This window comes from Equus quagga, chromosome 2 (assembly GCF_021613505.1).
Source record: "Equus quagga isolate Etosha38 chromosome 2, UCLA_HA_Equagga_1.0, whole genome shotgun sequence".
In the NCBI taxonomy this organism is placed as follows: domain Eukaryota; kingdom Metazoa; phylum Chordata; class Mammalia; order Perissodactyla; family Equidae; genus Equus; species Equus quagga.
In genome coordinates, this window is record NC_060268.1 from 12,495,400 (window position 1) to 12,523,159 (window position 27,760).

The 27,760-nt window shown below is 42.1% G+C and overlaps 1 protein-coding gene across 2 annotated transcripts in view; it reads left to right on the forward strand.

Annotated features, from left to right (window-relative positions):
* The window catches only part of SLC25A21 (solute carrier family 25 member 21), a 440,909-nt gene that overhangs the window by 254,593 nt on the left and 158,556 nt on the right, over nucleotides 1–27,760 (forward strand). For both annotated transcript variants that reach the window (XM_046655398.1, XM_046655397.1), the window contains one exon: nucleotides 5,621–5,669. In XM_046655398.1, coding sequence (XP_046511354.1) covers nucleotides 5,641–5,669 — 29 coding nt within the window. In that variant the 5' untranslated portion in view covers nucleotides 5,621–5,640. The remainder of the gene's footprint in view (nucleotides 1–5,620; nucleotides 5,670–27,760) is intronic.

The following is a 27,760-nucleotide window of genomic DNA, read 5'->3' on the forward strand; positions in this document are numbered from 1 at the left end:
GACAAGAAAACAGACAGTTGCAGTGCCATGTAATAACACGAGTCCAGGGTACTGTGGGAGCCCACATCAGTTAGAACTGGGTTCAGATACAAGTGGCAGAAAACCCAAATAGCAGTAGCTTAAAGGAAATAGAAATTTTTCTCCAACGTGAATGTCTGGAGGTAGACATACCAGAACTCCATGATGTCAGGAACTACTCCTGTTCTTGTTGCTGTGCTGTGTGTGGCCTCCATGCCCAAAGTCACCTCACTGTCCAAGATGGCTGCTCCAACGCTAGGTCCACATTCCTGCAGCAGGAAGGAGGGGAGCAGACTCCCTATCTTTAAAAGACTTCCCAGAATCACTTTTACTTACATCTGTTTGGCCAGAACTTGGTCACACGGTAATGCCTAGCGGCAAGAGAGTCTGGGAAATGCAATATTTATTTTGGGCAGCCAGGAAGAAGAGAGGACAAATATTAGGGGACAATTAACGATCCCTGCCCCAGGATTTCTGGGAAAATGGTTGCCCAAATTGAGATCTGAAAGTCACTAGGATGCTCAGAAGAAGTGTATGTGTGTGTGTGTCCTCACAGGAGGACAATACTCCAGAGAAAAGGAAAAGCCCAGGGAGTTGAACACTGAGAAGAAACTGTCGTTTCACCAATCATGATTAATCATTGCATGATTGTGTTTGTACTCTCCTTAGGAAAAGAGGTGTGGCTCAGCTCGTATCAGAGGACAGGGATGGGGTTGATGTTCAGTCCACTTTTATGGTTAAACAAGCCAAGAGGCCTTCTCAGAAAAGAGGGAAGCTGGGAGAAGGTTTGCAACAGAGTGGTGTTAGTCCTTTCCCAGCAATATTGGCTCAGGTGAAGGCATGTACTTGAGCCACTTCACAGAAGGGAGCATACAGGGGATATCTCAAGATATAGTTTCAGAGGCTAGCCCATGCCTTTCTGTACCCATGGTAGTATCACATTAGCAGCTTTGTTTGAATCTTACAGAAATGGTCATGCTCCCTGAAGGGGTATGAATCTAGGAACAATGAAAACGTTTACAATGTGATAAATACACAGTTTCAATCTGCTTTGGGCTTTCTTAATTTTCATAAGGTCCAGCCTTATAAAATTAGTCTTTTGTGTAATTTAAATAAATCTAATAGCAAATCTTGCTTGCTTGTTATAGTGATAAACTATAGCCTCAAATGAAAATAACAAATGGAACATTTTGAACTTCCTCATACGTAGCATGTTTTTTGGGAAAATGTACTTTTTAATATCTTTTTCTGATTATTTTCATACCGTATTTGGTTAAATTTTAATTCTGCTTTTAGCCACAAAATGAATGGAAGATACAAATAGTCTAACCCATTTAAAAATAAGGATATCTTGAAGATATTTTATCTCTAAAGTGTCCATTGTTCTGGTTTTAAGATCAAACACCAAATTTAAATTTAAAAACAGCCAGAAAGAGTTTATTAGAAAAACACTAGTTAAATCTATAATTATTTAGGATCTCATGAATATATTTTCGTATTCCTTTTCAAGTACTGTAAAGTTATAAGTTTTTTTTTAGGAAAGTGGTCCGATGGTTGATGGTTGGCAATACAATTTTTGTATTGTGCATACGCGAGACTAAACCACTTTATTTTCTGTCCATTTGTGGCTGATGAGTTTAATAAATGCCAACTTGGTGAGAGCAAAGCTGCTGGGTCTTGTTTGTCTTGAGATTAATGTGTCTTGAGTTGGCAGTTAGGATGAATTATTAAACGGACCTTGAAATTTCAAAGTCATCTTCTTTCTTCTGTTAGACTTTCCATTTTATGAGAAAAGAGAAATTATTAAAATCTGTACCCTCTAACCCATTATTTAGCTTGTGACTTCATTCTAGGTAATAGAATTCCCCAAAAGTACACAGTACAATTCAGTTTCTTGACGTCACTTCTAGGCCTATGGCGACACCATTCATCTGATTCTACTTTTATGGTTATCTCCATAAGTAATCGTCAGAGTCTCCCAGTCCTCACCATCCAGTAGAGGTCAATGAGCAGCCGTTCCCCCCTTGAGTGAATCCTGATTGAACTCTGAATTCTGATTTAAAATCAAACATCTCTGTATCATTTCCAGCATATCTATTCTCTCTGGTTATGACATATTTTCTTGCTAAGCTGAAGTCTACAAAATTGCTTGTTTTGATTAAAAACAACAATGAATGAATGATCAAGGGATTCTAGACCAAGCACATTACATTTGGGTGTTTAAGTCATGTTTCCTATTGGCCAAGTCACAATTTGGCGGGTGGTTTCATAGATGGGCATTGACTCCTTCAGACTTAGAGGTGCTTAGGATCCCTGGACATCTGTGCTGGGATGACAGACGGTGCTTTTACTGCTAATCAAAGGGGAGAAGTTTGGAGCATCAGTGCTCAGGTGTTTGCGCATGAATAAATGTGATTGGGAGCAGTGGGACAACGAATGGACAGATGATTAGATTCTTGGGAGAACACGCTATCAAGGTTAATATCCCCCCTCTGCTTAAAATTTCTCAAAATGTCTTCAGTGAACGTGGAATACATTAGTAATAAGAAAAAACAACCCAGGAGCTATTTTAAAAAATAGCCTTCACTGGTTCTTCATGGCCTGTGGGATGAAGTACCAGTGCCTGAGCATGAACTTGATCTTGACCTATTCACTTCCAGCCTCATCTCTTGTTGCCATGTCCTGCCTTCCACCCTTGGCTACAGCAATGCTCAGCTGCTCCTTTCCTCTTTCCTTCTTTTTCTGTGCAGCGTCTTTCCTCCATGCCTTATGCTCATGCTGTCCTCTTTCTGCCTCAAATCCCTTTCCCACCCCTCATCCAACCCCAGGCTAGATCAAGAGCCTCTCTCTGCTGTGCTCCCATAAACTCTGAGCATTGCACCTCCTCCCATGCATTATTTGTTCTCATGTGTCTGTTCCCCTCACTAGACTCTATCCTCAATGCTGAACAAATAAAAGACAACCAATGTTAAGTCCACTGAATAAAATGAATGTTTCAGTGCATGCTAGAGGTTAGAAAATAATTTTAAGTAACCAGAAAACTGTAATGATCTGACTAGTATCTACTTACTACCAGAAATACCCATTAACACAAAGGAAACTAGAACAATTTTGCAAATAGGCAAATAGGTAGAAATAAATGTGAACAGAGTCTCCATGTTCTGCTGTCAGTTTTAATAGCTGTTGGGATGGTTGGTTCTTTTAGTAAACTTTTTAGGAGATATACAACTAGTGCTGTTTGGGCTTTAATATTTTGCTTCTTTTCCAATGCAAGTCAGTGGGAGAACCTTTTGTACTTGCTTTGGTAAACTGATTCTCAGTGTCTTGCTCCTTCGTGCTCATGAGATGCACAGAAATGCACTTAATAGACACCTGCTGCAGTGCTGGGTAAGAATGTTATTTTATATGTCTGAGTTTCCAGAATAAATCTTATTTATAGGTTTAGCGCTTTATCTTCTTCTAGCTAATATTATAAAGCTTAAATTAGAATAAGTAAAGAAAATATATATCAGAATCAGCTTCAAGAACAAAGAAACAAATATCGAATATTAAACTTCAAAGATACTATTACCTTTCCCTTTACAGATAAGGAACTGGTGCCCCCAGGGGTCAATTCTCATTCCCTGAGGGCACCAGGACAAGAACTCTGGTCACCTGATTGTTACTTCAAAGGGAATGTGAATTTTCAAGCCAGAGGAAGTGTATTGAGAGCTGACTGGTTGTGAGGAAGAAATCCCCCAGGCATTCTGGACCAACAGGTCTTGTTCACAAAGGTCAACAGCGGCCCAGAGCTTGGCCTTCCCACCCAGCGTCAGTTACCTCTGCTCTCCTGTGCCTCTCTCCTCGTCAGTAGGCGCTGAGACTCTGGCTGGGTCCTTGACTTGGCTACCAACCCTTGAAGAGCATTCCTGATGGAAGCCTTTGGCACGGGCATTCAAATTTGGTCCTGTTGTTTCAGCCAGTAAGACAGTTTTCTTGGGTCAATACAGGGACTCTGTAAACTTTGGGAGGCTTCTGCAGGCAGCACTTTCTAAAGCTTTTGTGGAAGCAAAGCAGACCTTCAGGTAGGTGCAGGCCCTTGACCTTCCTGGACCTGATCGGCACAGGGAGGAAAAGACATTTATGTTTATTAGCGCGGTTGGGGCAGATGCACTAAATCACAGCAAAGCTCACCTGGAGTTAGTCCGCAGGCGGAAAGAGGGGTAGGTGCTCTGCCCTTAAGAATCTACCCTCAGGGCTGGCCTGGTGGCACAGCGGTTAAGTGCGCACGTTCCGCTTCGGCAGCCCGGGGTTCACCGGTTCAGATCCCAGATGCAGACATGGCACCGCTTGGCAAGCCATGCTGTGGTAGGCGTCCCACATATAAGGCGGAGGAAGGTGGGCATCGATGTTAGCTCAGGGCCAGTCTTCCTCAGCAAACAAAAAGAGGAGGATTGGCAGCAGATGTTAGCTCAGGGCTAATCTTCCTCAAAAAAGAAAAAAAAAGAAGCAGCAGCAGCTACCCTTGAATACTGTTGTGGGGCAGCTTTTGGGCAAACCAGATAACACTCTGAACCTCAGTTTGCTTCTCTTCAAGTGAAGCTGATGGTAACACTTCCCTTGCCCAGGAGTTGTGCGTGCCGGGGATCATGTACGCTGCAGCCATCACTGTGTGGGTGCTGTGGGTGAGGTAGCTGTTCAGATTATTACTGTTACAATACTACAACTACTTCTATAATTATTTTTGTTACTGCTAGTACCTAAAAAACTTTGCTGCTACTATTGCTGCATGCCAGTAGTTTGTCACTGGGCAGTCCTCTCTGGAAGGAGGGAGGCAGGAGGGCTCTGCAATTGATTTTCGAGAAGCTGTAGAAATTTTTATTCACTGTGCAGTGGTTAAGATCGTGGCCTTTGTGGGATTAAGACTACTTACTTCCTGGCTGTGAGATCTTAGACAAGTCATTTAACTTTGTGGGCTTTAGTTATCTCATCTATAAAACGGGGGGGTCATAACACCACCTATCACAAAGAGCTCCTGTGGGGATTAAATGAGATAATCTAAGCACTGCTTAGGACGATGCCCAGCATACAATAAACACTTAATACGTGTTCTCTATTAAGCTATGAATGTATTAATGTGTGTTGCATCCTCATAACTACCTGGTGAGATAAGAGGCATCCTTATCTCTATTTCATGAACACTGAAACTGAGGCTCATGGTCTGCCATGTTAGTGAGTGATGATGGGGGGAGGGAGCTTTCTCTTCTCACCTTTCCTCCCTTCCTTCTACATCTATTTATTTATTTATTGGACTAGATTGGAGAATAATGCCTACCTAGTTGATTGGGATTTAGGACACCTGATTCCTTTTTCAATTTCTTCCCCCCACAGCCCCACCTCCCTGGGCCAGAGCACTTACAAGAAAGTACTCACTCACATATCTTGCTGCCATTGAAATGACATCGTATTTTTCTTTTGTTTTTTGCTACTAGCCTCTAGCTGTCATGTCCAAAGTCCCAAGTTTTTTATCTGAATCTTCAGACTTGAGAAATCAACAAGGTCAAGGAAATAAGAGCCAGTGTTTACATAAGTGTTTATTGGACTTTTCTTTATCATCTTTCAGGTCTTGTAGAAATCTGCCTGATGCACCCCCTCGATGTGGTGAAAACCAGGTAAGGTTCTGCATGAACAAGTTTTATTGACTTTGGCTGATATCCAAATTAAGATCTGTCAGAACACTAAATGCTAGAACTTGTCCTAGGCCGGTAGCTTCTCCCAATAATGGCATTTATATTTACTTCGTAAAGAAAATACTATTTGACAGATAAAATGTGAACAGTGAAAAGCATTTCTGGATAGAGGTCACCTGAAGGTACATAATATTTTACTGCGTTCACATGACAGCCATAAGATATGATGTGTGGCTAAACTGGTAAGTGAGGTAAATTTATCAAAATGATGTAAAAACTGAACTTTATCCAGTGAATCATGACAGCAGACTTTCATTCCTCATTGCATATAACAGATTGCTATTTAAGAGTCAGCATTTTGGTGTGAGACTCCAAAATTTCAGGTAAACTTCTTAAATGGTGCTTAAGGAATTTTTTCCTACAACTGTTTTGCCAATGCAAAATGCCATATTCGCTCTTAAAGGGAGATACAAATCAGGGCAATGTGTTAAATTTATTTCCCAAGTGAAAAAAAATCTTGCGGTTTTATTATGATCTGCAGCCTTTTTAAAAGTTAAACTTGTGACTGAATTAATGGACTCTCCATTTTTTTCAAATTAGAAGCTCTTAGAGTGTAGTGAAAGTTTTCATTTCTCTGTGTTGTGTAAAACCTGAGAACACCATACCTAGGTTGGAGCGTAATAGCAGACGGTGCCCTGCAACAACATGGCCAAACAAACCCTCCATGCCGTGGTTAGGAAATACTTGGTGAGCCAGGCTGGTCACTGAGTGGATATGCTGCTTCATTTACCTAAAAGGGCTGCAGAATCTTAGGCTGGTTGCTGAAAGAAAGGGAAGGTGACCATGATATGCAAATAATATTGCATTTCTAATAGAGGTAGAGAAGATGAGAATTTGGCCTCTGTCTTAGCTCAGGCTGCCATAACAAAATACCATAGACTGGGTGGTTCGTGCAACAGACACTTATTTCTCACAAGATCAAGGTACCAGTCAGTTCGGTCCTCAGTGAGGGCCCTCTTCCTTACTTGTAGACAGTCACTTTCTTGCTGTATCCTCACTGACAGAGACAGGAAGCTCTGCTATCTCTTCCTCTTCTTATAAGGGTACTAATGACATCCTGGGGCCTCCATCCTCATGACCTCATCTAAACCTAACCACCTCCCATAGGCCCCACCTCCAAATGCCGTCACATTGGAGGTTAGGGCTTCAATATATGAATTAGAGGGGACACGGAACATTCAGTCCATAAAAGCCTCAAGTCTCCAAACTCAAACAGAGAAAGAAGAAAACCACAAATTATATCAAATATAAGATTTGTCCACTCCCTGGACCATCTTTTTGTAGGGTTCACAAACAGAAGGCAAAACTCGCTGACATTTCCATCTTAGACTCCGTTAACCTTCTTTGAAAAGGCAGACTATTGTTGCCAGCCTCACTGAGGAATAAGTTATCATTTTCACTTAAGGGTAACTTCCTAAATCAGTGAAGTGTTCAAATGAGCATAAAGGAGAAGTAAGAATGATTTAAACAAGAAGTGATATTGAAATTATGGTTACTTATTCATTCCCTCCATCCTTCCTTCATCCATCTAGCAAACATGTATTGAGCGCTTAGTGTGTGTAGGTTCCAGACTAGCTCTACCCTCAAAGAGCTCACAATCTGATAAGTTAATGGGAATCTCATCACAATGAATTTCAAACACTATCATTTCATGCTACTGGATTTGAATAAAATATTTCTTGAAATGTATGTGCCAAGTAACTGGGGATTTATATCTTCTTTGTTATGCAGATATTTTCATGAAAATGGCATTCATTGGTTGGCATTAGTCACGTGCCCTTGCCTAACTTCAAGGGGGAGGGAAAATACAATCCTTCCAGGTGCACTGAAGGAGACTGGAACTGGATACTGGGTGGTATTTGACTTACATAAAAATAAAAAGTATACTGAATAAAGACCCAGAATCATAAGGTAAACTGAAAGCCCAGTGCATGTGCCACTGACTTTGCAACAGAAGGAGGATATGCAAGATTAGTAGCATTTATCACCGGGCACTAACAACAGGTGATAGGGAGCGGACAGGACGGACTAAATTCTATTGCATGGGAGATGGTTTCTAAATGAGATAAACTGTAAACTGTAAGGATACTACATGTAACCATGTAGACTTTCCTTAATGATGTCCAAGGGCGCTGGATTCTAAGCCGTCTCAGGCTTTGTCAAAGTGGGGCATGGGACACAGCAGGCCAAACCGCGCTTGTTTCATAGATTTTTTGTGGGCTGTTTTTGCCTCTCCTTGGACATTATCACTCGAAGCATGGTACACTGAATTAATCTGAGTGTGGAAATGGCTCATTTTCCACAATATCTCATGTGCTAAAGTGTGGCAATGTAAATGTGTTTATTTCTTGAAGTCTGCTCTTTTCTTCTTGGGTTTTATTTGTGCCTAATCCTTTTCTATGTTGAATAAAAGATAACAGATTTTAAAAATATATTTCCAAATTCTTCCTGCATGGGAATTTTTTTATTATTTTTTTCATTCTGTAAATGATTGATTCTGTTACCCCAGGCTGGAGGGACAAAAGGAAGGGGTGGCGTTACCAGGGCCCAGGGGCCAGGGTTACCTGGTGGAAGCAGGAGCCCAAGGAGATCTGTCTAGCGGCAGCTGGAGTCCCAGAGGAGCCCAGCCACAGCCAGATGCACTGCCTGAGGCAGACAGCGAGGGGGAGAAATCCTCTGGTTTCTCCCTTCTCCCGAGTCTTCAGTCTCGCCCCAGTGCTCCTGTTTGCTGAACCCATGGAAGCATGGGAAGCCCAGCCTTGCAGAGGGCAGTCCCTTTGCATAATAGAGCAGATCCGAACAAAGGAAGAGCGAGAAACAGCTCTGAAGACAAACAGAACCAGGACTGACACACCATCATTTTAGATTTGGAGAAAGAACTGACATAAACCTGCATTATCTTTTTTTTTTTAATTGAGATATAATTGACATACAACATTTTATTAGTTTCAGGGATACAACACAATGATTTGATATTTGTATGTATTGCAAAATGATCACCACAATAAGTCTAGTTAACATCCATCACCACACAGAGTTACAAATTTCTTTCTAGTGATGAGAACTTTTAAGATCTACTCTCTTAGCATCTTTCAAATATACAATACGGTATTATTAACTGTAGTCAGCATGCCATGACTTACATATCCCCAGGACTCATTCATTTTATAACTGCAAGTTTGTGCCTTTTGACTCCTTTCGCCTGCTTTACCCACCCCCACTCCCAGGGCCTGGCAATCGCCAGTCTGTTCTTTGTATCCATGAATTTGGTTGTTTTGTTTGTTTGTTTGTTTTAGATCTCATATATAAGTGTGATCACAGGGTATTTGTCTTTCTCTGTCTGACTTCTTTCACTCAGCATAATGCCCTCAAGGTCCATCCACGTTGTCACAAATGGCAAGATTTCCTTCTTTTTTATGGCTGAATAATATTCTGTTTTATATATACCACATTTCCTTTATCCATTCATCCATCAATGGACACTTAGGTTGCAAGCATACATTTTCAATTCAGAATGTTTAACAGGAACTCACTTTGCTTTTAAAAAGGTGAGTAGAAGTTATTACAGGTAAACCTTTTATGGAGAGATTATAGGCACTGGGGCACTTGGCATTATATAGGAAATAGCTTATCCTGTTCCACGTAAGTGTAGCTCCAGGGATAGACCTAATGTAAGCATAGGCTGGCCACGTGACGACTGCCTTGTTCTGTGTCCCCACCTGATTTTAGCAGAGGCCATTTGGCTAAGATGCTGTATACATTGCAGTTAGGTACGATCAAGGTCTCCTTTGAGATTCTCTCCAGAGACGTGCAGCTACACTGTTTTATAGTTCTGTTTATATACAAAGGACTTTGTGTACAGTTGTGGGTGGACCCTGTGTTTGAGAACCCATAGCTACAAATAACAAAAGACCCTATTCACTTGTATATCTAGGAAGACTACAGGTAGTTTCTGGCTTTGTATTCTCCAGGGATTCAAATAAAATCATGAGTACTATCTCCTCTCTCTCTCATATTATTTCTCATTCTCTCATATTCTCTCTCTGTCTCTCTCTTTGTTTCTCTTCCTCTCTCTCTCCTTCTCTTCGGCTTTTCTCCCCCCTATATAGGCTTCCTTTTGGGGTGGCTTCTCACTTGGTACCAGATGGCCCCAGCTGCTTCAAGCTTACGTGGTCCCTGGTGTTTGTACTCTCTCTGAGACAGGCTAGCCTCCTAGTTAAGAACTCTGACCCTAGAGTTAGGCTGCCTGGGTTCAAATCCTGCTTCTTTGCTTATTATCTGTGTAACCTCAGGTAAGTTACTGAACTTCTCTGTGCCTCAGTTTCTTCATCTTTAAATGGGAACAATATTGGTATTTACATTACTGTGAGAAATAAATGACTGTGTGTCCATATATGTATATATAATATATATGAGCGCCAGCTGAATACTGTGTCAGCAAAGGAGAGGGACCTACGAAGATAAATGGAGTTTATGAGGTAGTCAGGGAAACGAGAGGGAGAACACGAAGTGTGGGAGAGAGGAAGTGTTTAACATGGAGTCAGGTGGTTTCAAGTTTCCAAGTGGGAAGACTTGTGTTATGTGAGCCCTGCGTTTAAATCCTTTCTCAGAAGGGCGTTTGCAAGTCGAGAGTCCTTCTGGGTCTGAGGGCAGGAGAGCGTCAGTTTAGTCTGTGTTCCTGTTGACTTCATTCCACACATCACTTTAGGGCTGTGTGCTGACATCCTCAGGGAACCCCCATGGCTAGCACAGTGCCCGGCCTCCAAGGAGGTGCCCGGTGAATGCTGCTGAACAATCGAGTATTTGGTAACAATCAGAAATAGTAGCCCTATGAGTTCTGTGGCCAAACTGGAACGTCTAGAAAATGAATAATACACAGCTGTGTTGTCTTCATTAAAAAGAGTAAGGTTTCAGGAAAGAGATGGGAAGAATCTGTTGAAATAAAAATGGAGAATTTACTTGATGGGATGGTGGGCAAAGACAGCTCAAGCTTGGGGAGGGTTTTCAGAGACCAGACTGAGGAAGAGTGAGGTGAGAGGGTATCCAGTAGATGTGCCAGGATGAAAAGGGGGTGGACTGAACCGCCACGTGGGATTGAAGGTGCCAAGGGAGCCTGTGTGGCAGGCTTTGAGATGCAAAGCAAGATGGACTTCATCTGGGACAGTGCTGGCAAATCGAAGTAAAATACAGGACGTGGGGGGCTGGCCCTGTGGCCAAATGGTTAAGTTCGCACGCTCCCCTTCGGCGGCCAGGGTTTTGCCAGTTTGAATCCTGGGCGCGGACGTGGCACCACTCATCAAGCCACGCTGAGGCAGCATCCCACATGCCACAACTAGAAGGACCCACAACTAAAAATACACAACTATGTACCCAGGGGCCTTTGGGAGAAAAAGGAAAATTAAATCTTTAAAAAAAAAAATACAAGACATGTATGTAATTTTAAGTTTTCTAAGAGCCAGATTTTAAAATGTAACAAGAGGCATGTAAAATTAATTTTAACAGTATATCTTATTTAACCTCATACCTCCAAAACATTGTCATTGCAACATGTTAATCAATACAAAAATTATTAACGAGATATTTTACATTCTTTTTTTAATACTCAGTCCTTGAAATCTGGTGCATATTTTGCACTTAGAGCACATTTCAGTACTGACAAGTCGGTCACTTTTCAAATACTCAGTAGCCACATGTGGCCAGTGGTTTCCATGTGAGACAGCACAGGCCTGGAGGGAAATGGAAAAGAGAGGTTCCAGTGGTTCCTTAGTAAGAAGAATACTCTTGCTGGCAGTGGGTTGGCAGTTGCAGATAAGCAGGGCCCTAGTGGGAGGGAATTTTACGACATCTGCATTTGGAGGTTGGTAGCTGTGTAGAGAAAGTGGCATCCAAAGGCCCAAAGATTTATTGAAGTCACAGTCCAAGGGGGTTGTCCTTACGTCCCTTTCACACTTTTATTCCCAGGCAGGGAAGTGGCTCATTGTTCTTCAGGAAGAGGTAATTACTGAGGTGTTCGTTCTGTTTCATCCTCAGTCATTTTTCATCATTTTTGTTTTGTTTCATGTTTGAATGGGGCATAAATCAGATGCAAACTAAGTAAATTACTGATCCTGCAAGGACTGATCTTTTAAAAGCGCAACCTGTCAAAGAGCTGCCAGGCATGTTTTCTGGTGGGTGCTGGGGAAGGCGAGAAGGAGAGAGGTGTTCTCCCGTCCTCTGGTGGACACAGAGGCCGCTGGGGAGTGGACAGGCCAGTACATACTGTGGCTTTTAGCATTCCTCCCATCAGGACTTAACTTGCACTGAAAAGTCTCATCATACTTCTCTCGAATGTATTAATCACTGTGTGAATTCTAAAGGCTCATGTAGGTTGAAGACTTGGCAACCACGTGTTGTTATATATGTGCTTATGGGGCTTTTACTCAAGCCGTTCAGACTGATTTACAGTCTCCATCCGTCGCTTCCAAACCCCAGACCTGCCGAATCCAAAACTCTAGGGGTGGGGCCCACCAATATTTATGTTGAACACCCTCCTGGGTGAATCTTAAGCAGCGAGCCCAGACTGGTCACTGGGTCAGCCTTTGGGAACCACTGCTGAATACTCTATAGGCATTTCTGTAAAAAGTCTTCGTGGAAAGAATTCCTTTTGTGTGCGTGTGCGTGTGTCTGTGCACGTGTGTGTGTTAGACATCCCATTAACCGGTGATCCTCATTGGTTTCATTTACGTAAACTGCTTTGTTAGCAATGAATGAAAGCGGAGGGCAGCGGTTTCCTTGCAGAGCTCCTTCGGTGGTGTGTGAGACTGACATGGGAATCTATTACCTACGGCCAGAAAAAACACATTTTGTCCCACTGAGTGAGGTTACAGGGGCAAAAATCAGAGCCAGGAGATGAGAGAAGAGTGAGCATTGGTTTTTACGGAGGGAAGGTAAATGGCTCTGTTGGGTAAAAATGATTTAGAGGCATAAGCCCACCACAAACTTTATTAAAAAGGGAAATCTGAGGACGGGCTACGGTGAGAGGCTGCTTTGTGGGGAGCCCAGCAGAGAGCAAGGAGCCGAGGGCTGGGGAGCATCCACAGCCTCCCTTCGCGGGGGGAGAGTCGGAACAGCCATGAAGTTGAAAACGAACACTTAATTTAGAAGTTGGAGAGGGGACATTGAGCAGGCATTCGGGCCAACAGAGCAGCAGGGTAGAAACAAGGAACAAAGAATGTTTTTCCCCAACAGATCCTTTTTTTTTTAAGAAAAAGAAAGGAATCTTTTTTAAATGGGGAGAAAACAGCGGGAAAGGTTAGGAGGGAGTATAGAGTGGAGGCTGTGGAGTCTATAGGATTAAAAAAAAATTACAGAGCCTCAGAGAGGGTTATCTCCATATGTTAATGATTTGTCGGTGGTACAAAACATTAAGATCATGTCAGGGTTAGACCATGGTTATGCCTGATTTCTCTCCGTGCATAGAAGTTGAGGGCTAGACCACTGTCATGGCTTATTTCTAACCATGGAGAAAATGTGTCTGAAGTAAAGCAAGCAACGAGTCGAACCGCATTTTTATAAACTATACTTTTATTGGGACTTCATCATGTAGCTAAATCAATCAACAGCAACATCTAATGGTATGAAATGGTTACAGGATCCCCGAATACTGTGAGTGGAACTTCGACTCTGCTTTTGAAGTTGCGTGCTCATGTTAGGGTTTCCCTGGGACCTGTTTTATTTAACTGAAATGTTTTCGTGTAGTTACTGAGCCAAAGCAAGGAAGTGCGGGGTGGGGGGCGCCCTGCGATTCTGCTTTGATTATGTCATTCTTTTCCATGCAGTCATCATTAAAGATTTTATTTATTAACACAATCAAATAAAAACGGTGCACAAGATGGATAATGTATTTGGAAGGGATAGAGGTGACAGCAGACTACGCTCTGCTTGGCACATCGTGGGGCTGCAGTGAATACGTGTTAAGTGAATAAACGTGTGCTTTAAACTACCATTCACTCCCACCTAAGTGCTTTGTTACATGTTAAGTTCATCATTGCCAGTGAGTACATGGCAGACTTTAAAAGGTCCTACATTTGCATAGTGATTTAATGAAAAAGATGAATATAAGCTAAGCATGCCTAAAACTAGGGGAAAGGATCCTATTCCATGCACTGTTAAGAATGCTGCGTGTCTACATTCTACGTAGGACTTTCAGAGTTTGGGGATGAGAGACCATGACCCCATGAAGAGATTTCATTACTATTACTTCCGGGATTTTTACCTTGACGATGTTCTGCCTCTCTTTGGGATAACAAGGGTTGTATTAGAACTAGGGAGAACTCAGAAGGGTCCACAGTAGAAAGTCTTGTGCCTCGCTCACTTCCAGTGGTCCTTCCCACCAAAGGTAAAGCCGGGCCCTGAGCTGGGTTGGCTACAATAGTTTCCTTACCCAGGCGGAGTGCTCCAGGCCTATCAGCCTTTACTGCTTTGGGCCTTTGTGGCCCTATAACAATGAGGAGGAGACGGAATGAGAGGACACCTAAACACCTGTTGCTCTGAGGCATTGGGGGAAAAATTGGTCCCGAAGATCTTGTGCAGAATAATCTTGCTACCCTACCATAGGCTAAAATTATTTTTCAGATTTATTAATGAGGAGAAAATCCTTTCTTTTAAAAAGATCCGCTCAGTTCCCCCCCACATAAAATAACCGAGTTCTATTATGCTAAATCAACTGTAACTCACTTTATAATCTCCAACTCTTGTTTCTAATTTTTTTTCCTTCTTTTTTTTGTAAATGGAATTCTTTTTTAAATCGCTCCCTGGAGGAACATGCTATTTTTATGACTCACATTGTGAAACCTTTGTAAAGTGTTTAATCTCTCCTTAATTTGTGCTTTTGTCTAAATTTTTTAAATAAAGATAGGATGTTTATTTAAAGTGCAGTAGTTATTATTCCTCAACTAATTAAATGGGCTTAGAAGGTTCCCCCTTAGCTGACAACGTAAGGGGCGTGCTGTTTTGATCTCTCTCTCTCTTTTCCTTCTGCTTACCTGCAAAGACTTCTCCTTCTGTGACAATCGTAGTCCAGAGGAAGATCAGGAAAATCGCCCATGCATTCTTCATGCCCGTCAATGGGCTTCTCCAGACATCTTTTTTTTCTTTTTTAAGCTGAAAGGTAAATAATTCTTAAATGGCTTTCTTATCTTTGTCATGGGAAAGTGAATTGCTTCTAAAATCACCATCAACATGAAGACTATTTCCTCTGTTCCTCCCCTCACCCCCATCCCAGGCCCATCCAGGATTTCATCCCAATTGCTTTTCAGTTTTCAGCAACTTCGTGAAGCTACTTGTTTACCCAGTGCCCCTCACAGGTTCCCCAATAATGAGATATTTTGTCTTAGCCTTGGCTTAGATTCCAATTTGGGGTTATTAGAATTTAATATGACTATAAAATATAAGAATAAAATAAACCGATTTGGCATCATTTTGGATTAAAAACAAATGGTATATTTTTCTACACAAGCTTAGAACCCCAGGTCATGCCTGTGGGAGAGCTGCTCTGATTGAGCAGATAGTGAGAATCCAGCCTAATGAAATCTAAGTTGTTGGGAGTATAGCATGGCTGAAAACTATGGTTATCATGGCTACTCTAGAAGATTGTTTTTCTTTTTTGTGAAGCAAAAATAAAAATCATAAATTTCTTTAGACAAACATACATTCAAGGCTGATAAGGTAATATCATTAACTGTGAACCTTGACCAGAAATGGATAAAATTGTTTAACATTCCTGGAAAATCAATTCATTCTCGAACTATTCTTGTCAAGATGGCTAAAATAGCCTGTATTGCCTTTGCTTTGCAGTCGGGGCACAGCTGAGATTTAGTTTTGACATGATGAAGAAGTTTGCGGGATGATAAATAGGGCTGTATATTCTCTGGATACAGTGCTACGTACTCTGGGCCAAGTTCCTACAGAATAAAATTTTCCCATTTGGGGGTTATTTAATAATATTTTCTCCAGTGAAACTTTTGTGAGTACCTAATAGGTTACATACTTCCCTTCTACAGCAAAAACAATCCAAAATTAAACTGAATATCCTCAATTTTTGGTCTTCAGAATCTATCTGGGATATGCATTTCTCTTTATTATGAAAAAGCACAACATATCATGGTAAACGTCTCACTATCCGATCTAATTCAATACTGCTAAATACTCAAAGAAAAAAGAGGCTTTAGAATTTAATTTGTCCCTGTACATGTACACATAAGAAAAAGGTATTGATTTTTTTTAGGTATTCTAATGTGGGAACTGGTTAGAATTCTGACTCATTTCCATTCCGAAAGGAGAGGTGAGCAGAGATGATCCCTTTGTGGCCAGGCTTTCAGTGTCAAGGGAGAATGTGCTTAACACACATCGACTCAGAGAGGCAACAGATCATGCAGGAAAACGAAGACAGGAGACCAGCGTTCTAATTCAACACTGTCTGCCCTCGCGGTGTGAGTCAACAGAGTTGCTCTGGGCCTTGATTCCTCACCTGGAAATTAAGGGCATACCCCTAGATGATCTTGGAGGCTTCCTTCAATTTGATGTTCTGTGTTTCCAAACCCATGTTTTCATTGCTTACATGGTCTTGGTGCATATCCAGCGGCGGGATTTCTCTATTCCTTGAACATGCTGCGCACTCTCCTGGGGCAGGCCCCATGTGCTGGGCATCCCTGCTTCCTGGAGTAACTGGCTCCTTCTCAACCTTCATCCCTCAGCTCATTTGTCATCTCCTCTGAGACTCTCCCCTGGCCACCTCATCAAAAGTGGGCTCCCGGGTTCCCCTCTTTCTCCTTACCCTATTTATTTTCGCTCTAGACTTCTGATCTCTTCAAGTTGATTCGTGTCCTCCTTAACTGTTTGTCCACCTCCACCAGAAGGTGGGCTTCTAAAAGCAAGGGCCTGCCCTTCCGTTGTTCACTGATGTATGTGTGCAATGTCTAGAAGAGGGTTGGCACAGAGCAGATGCTCAATAAATACTTAGTGAAGGCATGTAGTTTAAAAATTAACTCAACATGTGTGTTTTCAAGTTGTATACTTGGAAAAATCAAACACAAACAAAAACACTAAGTTACTGACTTTGCTCTGATCATGAGCCCGGCTTCACACAAGGGCAATTTATATACCTTTATGGAATTCACACATCTCTTTGGCTACAGAATCTAGCCATTTTATACGGCGTAAGTTATATTTTCTTCAGTGCCTCACTTGTGGTGTATAGTTTCATACCACAGAGAATTAGAGATGATGTTCATATATTCACTCTGTGTCAATGAATTTTCCAGAAACTCTGCACCAGCTGCTCCTTTACTAATCCTGACACAAAGAAATTGTCTTGTGGACCGGGGATAGTTGAGACTCTCTCAATCCTGTGCGTTCTCTTCTGCAAAAGTTCAAGCCTCTTTCTTCTAGTCCAATGCATCGATGACCCACCCGCCAGCCTAGGGCTCACTCCCCTGGGTGATGGGTGATGATGCGTGGACTGTGGGCCTGATGCTGGTGACAGGTGGGGCTTCATGAGGCCAGCCTGGACGCTCCTTAAGGGAATGTTTTCGGTGCACACAATTTCTTATTTTTACTTAAACCACTCACGAGGCTGGTCGTTTTGTTTTGTTTTTCTAATGAATAGTGCCAGATGGAGTAGGCAGAGCCTGTCGCATTTCTCAAGGTAGCTCCTTTTGTTAGCTCTGTAATTGGCCTAACTCTTATTGAATCAAAAGGTGTAGAAATCTCTCTTTTAAATCACGATTTGTTGCGTCTTAAGCTTTTTCTTTTGCAAAGACAACCAGGATTGGTAGAGTAGTCACACCAAGCAGGACTCTCACTTTATTTCAAAACAAAAATAATGCATGACTTCCAAAAGTAATACTTTCTAGTCTCTTCTCCTGGAATGTGAGACAGAGAGAAAGAGGGAAGGGGAAAGAGAGAGATTTATTGAGAAAATGTTAACCACTGCTTCTGAAGCAATGATCTTGGAATAATTTTTGGATTTTTGCTGATGTTTGGTCCTAAAGAATTCCAAATTAGCATTTCTATTTCCTTGTTACATACTGAAAACTTAAGTAGGTTATGTATTTGGTTTCTTTTAATACTAAAACAGGGAAGCTTTTAGGTTTAAAAAGAAAAAAGAAAAAGAAATAACCCTGAAATCTGTCCTCAGGTTGAAGAATTGGAAAAGAACAATTGTTTTACATTTTGATTTCCCAGAGTGTGAGAAAACTGTCCCTGTGCAGACGCTTGCCAAGTGCTGAGAGAACATTCAGGAGTGTTTTTTGGGTAGCACAAGGAGATAGTCAGGGTCTTGTGTGCGGGTGTTCCAGGTTTCAAACTGTAACAAGGGAATGGGAGAAAAGAGAGAAGCGTTCCCAAATCAAACATAACTCTCAGGAAATGAGCCAGAACACCTGTGAGAGGTCAGGGGTCAGAAAATACTAACTCAGGGTTCGATATTTTGATCACGTTACATAAAAGAAAATAGTCACAGAGAGTGGGCAGAAGAAAGTCTGGAATTTTGTGGAGAAGTTAGGAAGTAAGGATTCTGTCATGGTAAAACGCCTCTCTCCCATGACTCTGTGATGTTTCAGAAAATATTTTCAGGATTGACACTGAAACTGTCTGGTGGTCTCTTGTTGCTTCAGCATCAGATTGAGAAGTGATTTATCTCTTTCTCTTAACTCCCAGAGGTTCACTTCTGGGAACCTTCTGAGTCGGATTCTTTGGCCAGTGCTTACAAGACTCTGGGGTGGGGGTTGTCCAGCAGTCAGAGATGGAGAGACATCACAGCCCCGAATCCCTGGCCGTTCACGTCTATGGAGAGAGAAGCGGTTTGCAAACGTTACTTCATGGGACCTCCTAGGGAAAAAGGGTGTTTTTTTCCATCTCATTTCCCAGCTCTAAGTTCTCTGAAATTCGCTTGATTTTTGCCAGGTGTCAAATTATAACCCTCCTTGTCAACCACAAATGACTAATGATTAGCCTAATGACTATGCAAAGTTCGAAACACATTCACATTTTAACTTACTGGCTATGTTATGTTTTCATAAATTGTAGAAAAAAAAAATTTTCCTCAAAAAGCCAATAAAAACAAAGTTTTAGAGGCTTAATTGCAATGTTCACTTGCAGTTGTTGACCCTGTAGGTGCTCAAGGAGAAACAAAATGGGAGCTGCAGCCGGCCCATCTTTAGGCCTGTGGCCGCCCAGCCCAGCAAATGTGGCCGGTGTCCCTCCCGTGGGGAGAGTTAAGTGATGTCAGCACCGCCGGGGGGAGCCATATTTGACCCTTCAACTGCTTCAGATCCAAGCAGCTGTTCTCCTCTTTTCCCCATTCCCTGAAGGAAGCGGAAGGGCTGAAATAGCCAATACTCTTGTTCATCCCCCTAGATAAAGTAAATTTAAGACTTGACTTGAAGGATGACCACTTCGCTCACTGACCATTTACCGATAGGTCGTCGTTCTCAAAAAACCTCTGCAGAATTTTCTTTTCTTTACATCAAGGAGCAAGGTCTCAGCGAGCGTTCTCCATCTTTGTGCCTGACCCCCCATGTGTGCCTTGAGAGCTCATAAAAACAAATCTGCCTCTACACCGGGCAGTCGGTAATGGGATCTGGAGCCCCTCTCGGCAAGGTCACCTGTTTAAATAAAGGCGCCCGTGGCGCTGCCTGAAAGGTGTTTCCATCCAAGGGCCTCTCACTTTCTGGCTCGGTGTCTTTTAGGAAGTGAGCTTCCAGCGTGGGTCCTGTTCACCAGAGGAGTCTTCATCTGCCCGTCTCCACTGCAGTTGAGAGACCCAAACCCAGGCAGATCCAGACCGCAGGCACAAGGCAAAGCACGCCTTAGACATTAAATGCAAAGAATTTCCTAACATGAAAGTAGAACTGTATTCCATTTGGCTACTGGAGTGCATTATAGAGTCATCAAACAGTGGTAAATGCCAAAAGACCCCATGGAAATGTGAGGGCTGTAAAAATCATTGAGTAAAAGATGCCAAGAGTTGTTCACAGGAATTAAATGTTCTTTTGCACCAGCAGTGAACTTCCTGGGGCAGTAGAGTGGACAAGCCTCCCCCAGATTACATGAAAAAAAAAGCCAGATATTTGTGACTCTCACTTGTTCTTTCCATCTGAGTCTACGTTTTCTGTGGGGGACATGCTTTCAGTGTCCAGCTTCCAGTCTCCATAGATCTGTCTCCTTCCCATCCCTGTACCCCACAATAAAGCCCAGTTCCTGCGTCCTTCAGATTCTAGCTGAATTCACTCAATGAATAGCCCTGTGTGCCTGCCTCTGCTGTGCCAGCAACGTGCCAGGTCCATGTATCAGTCAACCCCTGTGTCTGGTGCAGCCCTCACTAGCTGCAGATCGCTCCAAAGTGGTGTCAGTGGCCCCCTTTCCACTGGATTCTCCCAGTTTAAGGAGGGAGGGTATCTTGACTTCAGCATTTGAGTGAGGTTGTCTGCCCAGCGCCCACTACCAGAACTAGCAGTCTCTCAAATCCCCCCTCTCTTCTTACAAGCCATGTCTGAGCAGCCAGGACTCAAGGCTTAGCTTGAGCTCCAGATCAGGACTGGCCTGACTGCTTTGGAATCAAAGAATGAAGTCAGGGTAGAAACAATATACAGAAAGACAAGCTCAAGAGAGGGAGAGCAGACAAAGCCAGCAGTTCCTGGTTAGGGTCATAAAGCTCCGACTTCCTTTACGGACCAACAATAAACAGAGTCAGTCACCACTCAGTAAACATTCCTCCCCACACGAGTGGGGATTTGTGTTCAAAGACACCACATTGGATGCCGACTTCCCCACCTTGCTTTTCCCTTCCCCCAGCTTCATGGGACTCCTAAAGAAACCTCTTTCTTTGTAAGGTTAACCAGGGTTTCTCAACCTCGGCTCTATTGACACTCTGGGCTGGTTAATTCTTTGTTGTGGGGGGTCTGTCCTGTAGAACATTTTAGGATCATCTGTGGTCTCTACTGACTAGATACCAGTAGCATCTTTTTCCCAGCATGACAAGCGAAAATTCTTCAGACATTGCCAAATACCCCATGGGGGCCAAAATCACCCTCCACCTCCATTGAGAATCGGTGGGCTAAATAAAGGAACGAATCCACGTGTCTCAGGAATAATAGGCATAAATATAAGTACTGATATGTGATAAATGTCACACATACCAGTGAGGCATCAGAATATGATATCACAACCCAGAAGACGTAGTATTTATGCCTTTGCATTTGGGGAGTTGCTCTGCAGACGGAGAAATATGTGATTCTCAAACTTTAGCATGTGTCCGAATCACCTGGAGGGCAGGTTAAAACACAAATGCCTGGGCTGCATCCCAGAGTTACTGATTCAGCCAGTCTGGGTTGGGACCAATGATCTGCATTTCTGACAATGTGATTCTGATGTTGGTCTTCCTGAAAAATCACTGGGCTGGACCTTTCTGGATTGGCACTTGGCCTACGGAATAGGCAGCTATATTGTTTTCAGCCTTCTCTGTGTCTGTGTCTTCCTCATCAGGCCCGCCGTCCCGTGTGATTTGGCCTCTTTTTCCCAGGATCTCCTTGTTGATGCCTTCCCCTCTGACCTCTTCTCCTTGGAAGATACCCCAAACTTTTCCTTTCCCCTTGGTCCCACTAGAACTTTCTGTCTGGCTGTTTGCTCCTCAGGCCCACTTCCTGCTCCTGAATTAACCCATGCCTAAGTGTCAGGAAGTACTAATGGGAACCCAGCTTCTGGGTCCTTGTTAATCCTTCTCAGATTTCACAGAACAAACTCCTAAGCCTTGGCATACCGAGGGGGGCCGCTTGCCCAGCAGGGAGGAACACATTTTATCACTGATAGTGTTCAAAATTGCAAGGGCATGGTGATAATAAAAAAGAAGCCAAGGTCTATTATTTAAAAAAAAATTCTCCACAGATAATGCACCCCCTTAGTGTTTGCACCTCGGACAAACTGCCTCCATCTCTCCCCCTGATAGTTCCCAAGGATGGCAAAATGCCTCCCCTGCCTCATGCCCTAGAAAATGCAAAAGACACCGATTACCCTCCTCCGTGGCAGGTTTCTGTATGATGTAGGTTTCTTAGCAGGTGCTTGACTGAACTGTAGACCATCTGTGGTTCCCTTTGTTGATGAGATTAAGTCCAGATTCCTTAGCGTGACATACGAAGCCTTTCCCAGAGGACCCGCCTACCTTTCTCAGAATCCACTGTATCTGCTGACTGGGATGCACATACACGCTCTCTGCACCAGGCTGTCATTTATTACTTCCCAAACATGACCTGTAAGCACATGTAATAGTGATAATAATAATAAAAATCGTTAGCAACTCCTTATCGAGCATTTACTATGTACTATGTGTTGTTCTTTACCAGGTTGTCTGTTTCGGTCCTTCCAACAAGTCCGTGAAAGAAGCGCTGTTATCCTCATTTTACAGATGAGGAACCTGGAACTTAGAGAAGTCCAGGAATGAGCTCAGGAGAGAGCCAGGATTCGAAACCAGGCACTCTGACTCTATACATTGGGCCTTTCTGGATTGGTATTTGACTTACCAACAGTGAGGCAGCTACAGATGAAGAAGCTATTTGTTTTAAGCCTTCCTTCTCCCATCTTTAATTTTCTGTGTTCAGTACTACAGACACCATTTGTATTCACAATGATTACTCTCATGCAGCTTCTCCTTGGGGAAATTCTCTCATCTTTCAAGCCTCAACTCAAATATAACTACTTCTGAGAATCCATTTCTACATCTCCAGGTGGAATGAACCATTCCTTTCTCTGACACTGGATAAAACTCTGTGTGTGCACGTGTGCATATGTGCATGTGTGTGCCTATAATGTATATAATGTGCATGTTTCACATCATATTATTACCTTTTTGTAGTCTCCTCTGTTAAAATATGGTATTATGTCACATTTATCTTTGTACTTCTAACATCTAGCACTGTGCCTGGTCCCAAAGAGATATAAGATATATAAGTGCTAACTGAAGGAATGAGTAAGTAAAGGCATGATACATCCCAACTTTAAATATTGCTTTAAATGTACACAGGCCACATCATACCCCACCAGTTGTCAAACCTGAGTTGAAATGAACATTTAAACATAACTTCTGGTTTCTATAGTTTAAAAGATTTTCACCCCACCTACTTTTGTATAAAAGAGGGAAAAAAATAAGACAATATATGGACTGTGCTCTCTAATCCAAGTGGAACAAAAGCACTAGATGCATAATGCAGCAGTGTTTGTTGGAGGGTCTCAGAGGACACCTAAGACCTCTGAAAAATAGGGTGTTGGCTGATGAAAGTCCCAGGGATCAGACCATTAAAAAGCTGTGGCATTTGTCACTGGTCCAGCAGAGCCAAGAGTAGCCAAGCTGGAGCAACTGCCGCCGTCAAAGCGCATTTCCCCGTATAACCAATTATTTCGGGGAGTAAGTGCATGCTTGCTTGTCCAAATGGGCCAAGGAGGAGCCAGATAGCAGCCAGGCCCTGCGCAGGAACTGGCTGCTGATGACCTGCGCTGGGAGCAGGAGTCCTGGGAGGTGAGGGACTCGAGCTGGTCCTGGGGCTGCTTAGAAAATGAGGAAATGATTTCTAGAAGTTAAAATGAATGCTCGGATATAAAAAAACAGTGTGTGCTAGCCACACCGTACTTCAGAGAGGGCTGAGTGTTTGTTTATAAGAGGTCAATAAATTGAAAGGGTGTAGCGTTCTGCTGAGCAGTGTCCAGACAAGCTGCTGTGAAACGCTTCACTTGAGTGCAACATCCACTCGGACAGCCTCTCAGATTCTGCAATTCTAGGATTGTCTCTGGGAGATTTTAATGGCGGTAGAGCACTGCCAAACATTTGTCTGGAATATGTGATTCATATCTTATCATTACAGTTTTCAAACAAATAATTTAATTATACTATTTCCCCTTGAACAGTTGTTGTTTTGGTTTCAGTGCCAAATTCCTCTGTAATATTCTATTTTATTTTGGCGAGTGAGACCGTCTTCCAGTGTAAGTGCTCTGCTGAGCCACTCCTGGTTTTCACAATAAGAATGTCACAATTTATTACCAGGGATATGTGTTCTAACAGATTTACAATTTTCCTTTTTCAGTACATGGAAGCAATTTGATCCCATTTCATGTTTATGATATTCATTATATTCAAATTCAGTATATTTGGTTTCCATGTAAAATTTTAAGAGTGTTTCCTGTATGGTTTTTTAATATATATATAGAAAGCTGAATATGGCTAGCGGGGTGTTTGTCTTGGAAATATTAGAGTGACAATTTTCTTGTCCAAAATTTCCATGTTTTATGCTAACACATGGTGGTAGACTCCCAAAGAATATTATGACCATGCTCTAAAAACACAAACAAAAATGCTAATCGGAGTTTGTAAGTTTATGTGAAGACATACTTCTGTTTTTCTAGTTTTTATAATCTTATGAAAGTTACGTTTTTCATGTAATGTATGAATTTTTAGCACTCTAAATGAGTCAAGTCCGGTTACATAATGCTAGGAACTCTAATTGTGCTTTCAGCTGTTATGGCTACATAATGCACAGGAATTGCATTGACATTTTAATATGCTGTCACTTTAAGATACACCATGAAGTGTGAACAGAGCGCAGGGCACTTTAAGCAGGTGTGTCTAATTGTTAGGTTTTTTTTTTTCTAAATAGCAACAGTATAGTTAAGAAAAGATGTAGAATCCAGGAAGAGTGTTTTGATGCTAAAGCAAACTAACCAGGTTCCATTCTGCTGGCTCGTGGGAGTGGATTGAACCTTATCACCGTTTTGTTAGGGTTCTGCGTGTAGGTGTTTTTGCTGGGTAGGCCCTTCCTGCTCCGTGCAATAAAGGAAAGGATACGTAGCATGCTCATTTGGATAGCAATGAAAGTGCTTCCAGTACTTTTTGGCTTTGAGTTAAAGTCTGCAACTGCAAAAATAATCATAAGGTTGGGGGGAGGTAGATCTATTTTATTATTAAAAAAATATGTAACTCTTTTCACTAACTCTTCCAAATGTTTAATATGCTTGGTATCCTTCCAGAGCACCATGTTCATTATTCAGGAATTGGGGGAACCTCCTTAAGGTAGCTGGTCTGTCCCAGGAAAAGACTGGTTTTTGGACATGGTCAGCATGTTGGCAAGCGAGTGAGCAAGCGTCAGCACAGGTAAAGCAACCCTGCGTGGGGCTCTGGGGAATTAACAACTCAGAGAAGATCTTAGCTGCTCATTTAGAGAACACACATTAAAATGTAAGTCTCTTTTTTTATAGGAGACACAACATTCTGAATACCCAGGTATCAGACATTGAGAGTCTTAATTTCCATAATTTTCCTAGTCCAGGTTTCTTTCTAGTTTGTCAGCTTATTTTATAATCAGTACCAGTCAACTGATTAATTCTCTGAATAGAGCATTTTGTTACCTAGAAAATTATGTTTTTCATAAAAAAATAACCTGCCTCATTCCAAGCTAACAGGTGTCCCTGCTCCTTAAAATGACGCAAGTTAGAACTATTGAATATTCCAAGGTGACTTGCCTTTCTGGGTTCTTAAATTCTTGCTGCTTGGTTATAGAAACTCATGGCTATCAACTTGTTAGCCAGGCTCCAGTTAAGGTAAAGGAATTCTGATCAATTTGCTCAGAATTGTCTCCAGCTGTGCAGGTTTCCGTCCTTGGTTGAACAGAAGCTGACCAAACTCTCCCTTAATTGCTTGCCTCTTTTTCTTCTGGAATTAGGTGTGATTGGGCCCTAACAAATCATGTGACACATATGGCTCCCAGGTTATCTTACATACTTTATTTTGTGCATGGTAAAGACTATGTTTAATAAACTGTTAATGACACCAGCATCTATTAGCTTGTTCATAGTAAGAATATTTTCCGGTAATAGAGATACCAAGCAATTCCCTACACAGAGCATATGCTGCACTTTAAAATCTTAAATTGTATCTCCTATTTAAAAAGGACTGTAGAATGTTATAATTTTTAATCACCATTTCCACTCCTAACATTTTTAGTAGAGGGGAAGAATAGGTAGAAAACAGGATTCTCTGTCACCCGCATGGTCCCTCTGTGTACTCCCTGTGTTACGCATTAAGTTGGAATTTCTAGTTGTGAGTGAAGGAGTCCCATGGAGCATAATCAAGGCCAAAATATTGCTTCCTAAATAGATGCTGAATCCCTGCTCTCCTTTTTGGCTGAATGGTGCTAAAACCCATTCAGAGGTTTGAGGAGGCTTTTGTGCCCTGTGCTGCGGCTCCATGAGATGCCTGGAGAGTACAGGCAATGTGGAGAAAGTAGGACGTTCTAACAAAGCAATGAACTACCAGTCAGCTTTCCAGGGTGGTTACAAGGTAGCCTGGTGAACATCATTTTTGACAGATTGAAAGAAAATTTGAGTTCTGATTAAGCAGCTTTTTGTGATCATAAGCCTTTTTCTTAACAGAGACTGCAGGCAGGACCTTCCTTTCATCTTCATCTGCTGCTTTCTGTGGCTGGCAAGCTAAGGGGTGGAAAGAATTGGAGGTTTAGATCAAGACAGGCCTGGGTTCGAATCCTGACTCTACGACTTAGTAACAGCGCGACTTGACCAATTACTAAACTGATCCCCAGTTTTCAAATCTGTAAAATTGAGGTCATGATATCCAACTAATGGAATAGTTGTATTTGATACTACGATATATGTAAAATGCCATGCGATTTCTGGCAAAAGTCAGTCATTGGCAGCAATCATTACTTCTCTGCAAATATGGATCGGTGTGATTGGAAGCGTGTATGAATATCTTGTTTGCTTTCTGAGCCAGGGAGTCAGGATAACGTCTGTTTAGATAAAGTTCAGACTCCACTCCTATCTTTGGGGCTCATATCCCCCTTATCCTCAGGATAAAGCCCACGCTCCTCAGCTCTGTTCATAGGGCTGTCACATCTGGCTATTCTCCCTCCTGAACTCTGTGCCAAACACCACTCTCTGGTTTCCCTCTGCCTTTGCCCATGCTGGCTCTTCTGTCTAGAACCTTTTTTTCCCTCCACTTCATTCCTTTCCCCTTCCCCTGGCTAACTCCTCATCTTTTCCGTCTGTGTTTACACATGACTTCCTCTGGAAGGCCTTCTCCCCTCACATGCAAGGTCAAGTACCCACCTGTCACTGTGGGCCTCCCCTAACTTTCCCTCCTCACAACGCTTCGTACACGACGTATTGCCAGTTACCTGTCCACTCGCCTGTATCCACACAAGACTGGAACTTCTGTGGCTGTAGGAGCTATACCTCATTCACTCGATCCCCAGAGACAGGCATATAGCTGGAGAACAATAAAGATTTGAACTCATGGGTAGACTAATTAATTAACCAGTGAATTAACAAGTAACTGGAAGTAAGTTTCTTAGTTCAACTTTTCAAAAGAAGTTCAACTTTTAAAAAAACCTAAGCCATTGATTCTGAAAAATTACCTGAGCGTGATAACAGATGCTAATGCGTCCATTACAGTTCTGCATGAGTTTGAGCAGAAATAAGCTCTGGGTAACGATTTTCAAGATCTACCAGAGATAGGGACAGACTGTCCCAAATATTAGCATAGCCTAGAGCATCAGAAATGCCATTTCTATCTTACTTTGCTTTGTATCACTTAGTTATTAGCTGAGTGGTTTTTATGTGATAGGCAATATAGAAACCTTTATTTCATTGAATTGATATGAAAAGAACCAAGTTCTTACTTCTCCTTTTAGAATGGTATTGATAAAATAATTTATGTCAACTGGAGTTAGATTGTTTTGAATTATTCTCAGACTAGTATTGATAGTTTATGCTGATTATGAAACATATATATATATATATATAAGCCCATTTTATTAGTGTTATTTCCTTAACATCAGATTTGTTGAATTGGGATGTCATTTCAAAAATGTGTCATTCATCTCTCTGCTGTCCAAAAGAGCCACACTTTAAAAATAAAAGTACTTATTATGGCAATGTCTCATAAAATTATTCCCCAAAGTCCTCTCCATATCAAGTGA